Source organism: Humulus lupulus, chromosome 4 (genome assembly GCF_963169125.1).
Source record: "Humulus lupulus chromosome 4, drHumLupu1.1, whole genome shotgun sequence".
Taxonomy (NCBI): Eukaryota; Viridiplantae; Streptophyta; class Magnoliopsida; order Rosales; family Cannabaceae; genus Humulus; species Humulus lupulus.
The window spans coordinates 235,416,349-235,423,649 of NC_084796.1; the positions used below are offsets into that span (position 1 = coordinate 235,416,349).

General features: G+C 31.9%; 1 protein-coding gene and 1 non-coding gene across 2 annotated transcripts; one reads left to right on the plus strand and one right to left on the minus strand.

Moving 5' to 3' along the window:
• Positions 1-2,199: 2,199 nt before the first annotated feature.
• LOC133833412 (small nucleolar RNA R71) lies at positions 2,200-2,306 on the minus strand. The gene has a single exon (XR_009892793.1). It is a non-coding gene; the product is annotated as a small nucleolar RNA R71 (small nucleolar RNA).
• Positions 2,307-2,961: 655 nt separating this feature from the next.
• Positions 2,962-7,066, plus strand: LOC133829456 (uncharacterized; the record flags this gene model as incomplete). Its single annotated transcript, XM_062259183.1, has 3 exons — positions 2,962-3,631; positions 5,790-5,942; positions 6,057-7,066. Coding segments are annotated over 3 exons (1,812 nt in total), but the record flags the coding sequence as incomplete, so codon positions are not given.
• Positions 7,067-7,301: the final 235 nt, after the last annotated feature.

Consider the following 7,301-nt stretch of genomic DNA (forward strand, 5'->3'; position numbering starts at 1 on the left):
ATTAAGATCATGATGAAGCAACTTGTAACTAGATAATATTTATGTTGTATGTTGATTTCCCTTGTAAGGCAACAAAGTCTATGGATTTTTCTTCTTCATATATTTCTTTCATATTAAATATCTTGTATTTTAGATTGTTAGAACATATTTACACTTTGTTCTTCATTAGTGCATAAACATAATATTCTTTGTGTAAGATGTGTCATTAAATTGTACACATCCATGCTTAGAACAAAAATATTATGTTTTGCCTTATAAATAATGTTTATTGATTTATTTGTTATTTCATTAGATTGATTTACACTAAATGGTTTGAAATTATAATTTTGAAAAGTGAAGAAAAATCCTATCTTTTTATAAGAAATTTGTGCTTAAAATTATAAATATTTTTGGAAAATGATAGTTTAAATTATTTTAACTATCACTAAAACTTGGGAATCAATATACTAATAAATATTATTAAACTTACATTTTGTGGATTCTAGTATCTTAATAATCTTTTCTTTTAACACTTATTTTCAACTCATTATTGCTTTATTTTTATTCTCTTAAATAGCTTTATTTTTCAATCTTTTATTTTATGTTCATAATATTAAAACTCATCAATCTTTGGAGCTAGGTTAAAATTTATTATTTTTGATTTAAAATAGTTTCATTTTCAATTTTAGACAACTCCTTTGGATTCGACATCCTTGCTTACACGATCACTATTCTATATGGACGATTCATGCGCTTGCGATATATAAATTTTTAAACATACCCATTTTGGGTCCATCAAGTTTTTGGCGCCGTTGCCGGGGAGTTGCAAGAGAAAAGAAACGAAAATTATCTCAAGGTTAGTAAATTCTTCTACTAGTTATTTTAATTTTTGCACTTAAAAAAAAACTAAAAAAATATATATCTATAAAAAAAACTAAAAAAAAAAAGATAAAAAGAAATTTGGGACGGTTCAACCACCCATAAAAAAAATATACGTGTATTTCTATATTTATTGTTTTTTTTAGTGACGGCACTTGTGCCTCTTATCTATCCTTTTAATTTTTATAGTCGATGGCACTTGCGCCTCCTAATTTTGTTATAATTTTGTTGTAATTTTATTTCTTTTATATCTTTGTTAGTTGACGGCACTTGTGCCTCCTAACCTTTGTTGTAATTTTATTTATTTATTTTGTTGTATTTTTATTTTATTTAAATTCTGCAAATTACTAGTTGATGACAATTTTGCCTCCTAGTCTTTTATCTTATGTTTTAGTTGATGGCACTTGTGCCTCCTAGTTTTTACCTTAATTTTGTTATGGTTGATGGCATTCTATGCCTCCCTACTCTTACCTAAATTTTAGTCTTTTTTAATTTTTGCCTTATTTTTCTTTGTCTTCTATAATATTTTAGTGTAATATTATGAAAAATACTTGAAAAAAAAAAGAGAAACCTAAATCTTGTCCTTTCACCATAAGCAATTTTTGCTTAAAGGAAATTTGAACAAAATTCCCAATCCGCCTCTACTAATTAACCTCGGGGAGTTGTTAGTAGTGCACGAGTAAGTGGAATCAAATAGGCCTGGGGACAAGTAAACCATAAGAATTATATTGTTGTGAAATCTCTAAAAATTCTAAGTATGCTTTGTGGTTGCAGTTTTAACTGATCTTCCACATCAGAAAATTGCTTGTTTGAGATTATCCTTGTTGCCTTGTTTGTGAAAATTGTATGCATCATTGGGAACGTAACTCTAAAAAACGATTAGTAAAAAGATGTTTATCTTTGTTTGAAATTGAAAGTGTTAGTAAAAATTTGAGCATCATGGAACCTATTGCTAATCCTGTTGATGAAAATGTTGTGCCTGAAAAAACTTTGCTTGAATATTTTGCACCTATTTCATCTAATGCTCCTTCATGCATTGTTTTACCTACTACTTCTGCTACTCATTTTGAGCTTAAACCCGCAATCATTCAATTATTGCCATCTTTTTATGGGTTAGATAGAGAGGATCCTTACATGCATGTCAAAGATTTCTTAGAAATTTGCTCAACATTTAAATTTCAAAAATTTTCTGATGAGTCGGTCAAACTAAGATTGTTCCCTTTTTCATTAAAAGACAAATCAAAAGCTTGGTTAAATTCCCTTCCCACTGGGTCTATAACTACTTGGGATCAACTTTATAATAAATTCTTACTGAAATTTTTTCCTATGTCTAAAACTAATAGTCTAAGGAGAGAAATCTCCGAGTTTTTTCAAAAAGATAATGAAGAGTTTTATGAATGTTGGGAAAGATTTAAAGATTTATTATTAAAATGTCCTCATCATGGTTTTGAAAAATGGAGACTTGTAAAATATTTTTATGATGGTTTGACTCCCTCTAATCGTCAAATGATTCAATCTATGCATACTGGAAATTTTTTAAAATTTCAAGGACAAGAGGCGTGGGACGCCCTTGAAGATTTATCTGTCAATTCACAACAATGGAATTATTTTGATCCTAGGTCTAGGTCAACTAATTCACCAAAAAGAGGAGGAAGGTATGAAGTAAAAGAAGAATTAGACTTAAGAACATCCTTAGACAAATTAGCGAGAAAAGTAGAAGCTTTAGCCATAAGCCAAACTATAAATTCTCCAATACAACCAAGAAAAGATGTTTGTTCTATATGTTCTAGTCCTTGCCATAATGCCCAATCATGTCCTTCCTACCAAGAAGCCTTTTCTGAGGAGGCCAATACTCTTCATTCTTATGGGAAACCAAATGATAGCCCATTTTCATCCACCTACAATCCAAATTGGAGAAACCATCCGAACTTTTCATGGAGACAAAACCAACCCCAAATGAATCAAGGGCACCAATACAACACACAAAACCAAGCTCATGCCCCACAAAATCAATCATATCCGCAACAAAGAAAACCTTCCTTAGAAGATACTTTACAACAATTTATGCAATCCACCCAACAAATCCTACAAAATCAATCTCAATCTATTACCAAACTCGAGACACAAGTAGGACAACTCGCCACTGCTTTAGCTGATAGAGAAAAAGGAACATTCCCTAGTCAACCTATCCCTAATCTAAAAGGTCAATATGAGATAGGAAAGTCTAGTCATAATGGAGAAGTCAAATCAATTTCAACTCTTAGGTCTGGAAAGAAAATTGTCAAACCCGATTACATACCCGAGGTTGAAAACGAAAAAGAAAAAGAAAAGAGTCAGCCTTCTAGTTCTAATCTCAATGACTCATCAAACAAAGAAATTCCAATCCATCCTTTCATTCCAAAAGCCCCATTCCCACAAAGATTGCTTCCAATTAAAAAAGGCGGCCAATATAATGACATCTTAGAAGTTTTTAAACAAGTTAGTATCAACATCCCTTTCTTAGATGCCATTAAACAAATTCCTGCCTACTCCAAATTTTTAAAGGATCTTTGTACTGTTAAAAGAAACACTAATGTTCCTAAAAAGGCATTTTTAACTGAACATGCTAGTTCCATTATTCAATATAAGAGTCTTGTTAAATATAAAGATCCTGGGTGTCCCACAATTTCATGCATTATTGGTGATCATTTTATTAACAAAGCTTTACTTTATTTGGGTGCTAGTGTGAATTTATTGCCTTATTCTGTTTATAAGCAACTTGGTCTTGGTGAGCTAAAACCTACCTCTATAACTCTTCAATTAGCCGATCGTTCTGTGAAAATTCCTAGAGGCATTATAGAGGATGTTTTGATAAAAGTTGATAAATTTTATTTTCCTGTTGACTTCATTGTTCTTGATACTCAACCTGTGGAAAATATGCATGCTCAAATTCCTATCATTTTAGGTAGACCATTCTTAGCTACATCTAATGCAATCATAAATTGTCGTAATGGTGTTTTGAAATTACCTTTTGGAAATATGACTGTTGAATTGAATGTATTTAATGTGGTTAAATCTGTTGAGTGTGAAGAAGTGCATGAAGTTAACATGATAGATAGCATTTGTGAAGATGATGGAAATGACTTATTTGATTTTTGTGAAAAATACTTTGGTATGAACTTGCATGTTGATGACTTTAATGATGATGTGACTACTTTGCTAGAGCCTATACCCTTAAATGAAACCAAAGTTGAACCTTTTTCACCCTTAGATCATGTTCAATCAATTTCTGAGTCTCCAAAGTTAGACCTTAAACCTTTACCAGAAAATTTAAAATATGCTTTTCTAGGAGAATCTGAAACCTTACCTGTTATCATAGCATCTGCTTTAGATAAAGAACAAGAAGATAAATTGTTAGATGTCCTTAGAAAACATAAAGAAGCCATAGGTTGGACCATTGGAGACATTAAAGGAATTAGCCCATCCATATGTATGCACAGAATCCATCTAGAAGAGAATGCTAAAACCTCTCGGGAATGTCAAAGAAGGCTAAATCCAAATATGAAAGAAGTAGTTAGAGAAGAGGTCATAAAATTGTTAGACGTAGGTATCATTTACCCTATTTCTGATAGTCAATGGGTTAGTCCAGTTCAAGTTGTGCCTAAGAAGTCTGGGGTCACAGTTGTTGAAAATGAGAAAAATGAATTAATTCATACTAGAGTACAAACGGGGTGGAGAGTGTGCATAGATTATAGAAAGTTGAATAATGTTACTAGAAAAGATCATTTTCCATTACCTTTTATTGATCAAATGCTTGAACGATTAGCTGGCCATGCATATTATTGTTTTCTTGATGGGTATTCGGGATATAACCAAATCCCCATTGCCCCAGAAGATCAAGAAAAGACTACATTTACATGCCCTTTTGGGACTTTTGCCTATCGTCGCATGCCTTTTGGATTATGCAACGCACCTGCGACTTTTCAAAGGTGTATGATTTCGATTTTTTCTGACATGGTTGAAAGGTTTCTTGAAGTATTTATGGATGATTTTTCTGTGTTTGGTTCTTCCTTTGATGAATGTTTGCACCATCTTTCACTTGTGTTAATTCGTTGCAAAGAGAAAAACCTTGTGCTTAATTGGGAAAAATGTCATTTTATGGTTAAAAAAGGAATTGTTTTAGGTCATGTAATATCTTCTAAGGGAATAGAAGTTGATAAAGCTAAAGTTGATCTTATTTCAAAACTTCCCCCACCTAAAACTGTGAAAGAAATTAGATCATTCTTAGGTCATGCCGGTTTTTATAGAAGATTTATAAAAGACTTTAGCAAAATTTCTCGGCCTTTATGCCATTTACTTGGAAAAGAAAATGCTTTTGTCTTTGATAATAATTGTCATGTTGCCTTTGAAAAATTAAAAAATTTGTTGACTACTGCACCCATTATTCGACCTCCTGATTGGAAAATACCTTTTGAAATAATGTGTGATGCTTCTGATTATGCTATAGGTGCTGTCTTAGGACAAAGACTTGAAAAAAATACCTCATGTAATTTACTATGCTAGCAAAACTTTAAATGATGCTCAATTAAATTATTCCACAACTGAAAAAGAATTGCTTGCTGTTGTTTTTGCATTGGAGAAATTTAGATCTTATTTGTTAGGATCTAAAATTATTGTCTATTCTGATCATGCTGCATTAAAATATCTCTTATCGAAAAAAGATGCTAAGTCTCGTTTGATCCGTTGGATCCTGCTTTTACAAGAATTCGACTTAGAAATACGTGATAAAAAAGGATCTGAAAATGTTGTTGCTGATCATTTATCTAGACTAGTTGTTGAAACTATACATGATTCCACTCCTATCACTGGAACTTTTCCTGATGAACAATTGATGCATGTTTCTTCATTGCCTTGGTATGCTGATATTGTTAATTATTTGGTCACTAAAGAAATACCATCTCATTGGTCTAAGCATGATAAATCTAAATTTTATTCTGAGGTGAAAAACTTTATTTGGGATGATCCTTACTTGTTTAAATATTGTCCTGATCAAATAATTAGAAGATGCATTCCAAACTCTGATCAATCTAAAATCATATCTTTTTGTCATGATCATGCATGTGGAGGACATTTTAGTGGTAAGAAAACAGCTGCTAAAGTTTTACAATGTGGTTTTTATTGGCCTACTATCTTTCATGATACATATGTTTATTGCAAAGCTTGTGAACGTTGCCAAAAGTTAGGAAGTCTAACTAAAAGAAACATGATGCCTTTAAATCCTATTCTTATTATTGACATATTTGATGTTTGGGGCATTGATTTTATGGGACCATTTCCTAACTCTTTTGGTAATCTTTATATCCTTGTTGGAGTTGATTATGTGTCTAAATGGGTTGAAGCTATTGCATGCCACACTAATGACCACAAAGTTGTGCTTCGGTTTTTAAAAGAAAATATATTTTCCCGTTTTGGTTCACCACGTGCTATAATTAGTGATAACGGTACACACTTTTGTAATAAGCCATTTGAACATTTGATGAAACAATATGGCATTACACATAAAGTCTCAACACCATATCACCCACAAACTAGTGGTCAAGTTGAAGTGTCTAATAGGGAAGTTAAGCACATTTTAGAAAAAACTGTGAATCCAACTAGGAAAGATTGGTCCTTAAGACTCACTGATGCATTATGGGCGTATCGTACCGCATACAAAACACCCATTGGCATGTCACCCTACAGACTTGTGTATGGGAAGGCGTGCCACTTACCTGTTGAGTTAGAACATAGAGCCTTTTGGGCAATTAAGCAGTTAAACTTTTCTTTAGACAAGGCAGGTGAGAAACGAAAACTTCAACTAAATGAACTAGACGAAATTAGGAATGATGCATATGACTATTCAAAAAAGTATAAGGATCGCATGAAATTTTACCATAATAAAAATATTTTGAGAAAAGATTTTTATCCAAGTCAGAAAGTCCTTTTATACAACTCTCGTTTGCATTTATTCCCGGGAAAGTTACGCTCTAGGTGGTCCGGTCCTTACATTGTTCGTATTGTTTTTCCACATGGAGCTATTGAAATTGAAAATCCTAAAAATGGTGATATATTTAAAGTTAATGGACAAAAATTAAAACCATTTTTAGAATTAAAATCTAATGAAGTGGATGAGATACTCCTTGAGGACCCTGTTTACCATGCTCTTTGATTCCTGTGTGATCTTGATAACTTGTGTTTTATTTGTATTATTGTTTTATGTGTGATTTAATTTTTGTTCGTTGAATCTTGTTCTCTCTTCGCAATGCACAATATCGATGTACGACCATTCTAAACTTTACACTCTTGTCAATTTTAATTTATATTTATATTTTGACACATTGAGGACAATGCTTAAATTAAGTTTGGGGGTATCGAGTTTTATTGTGTTTGTTTTGTGTTTTATTTATGTTATTTATGTTTGTTTG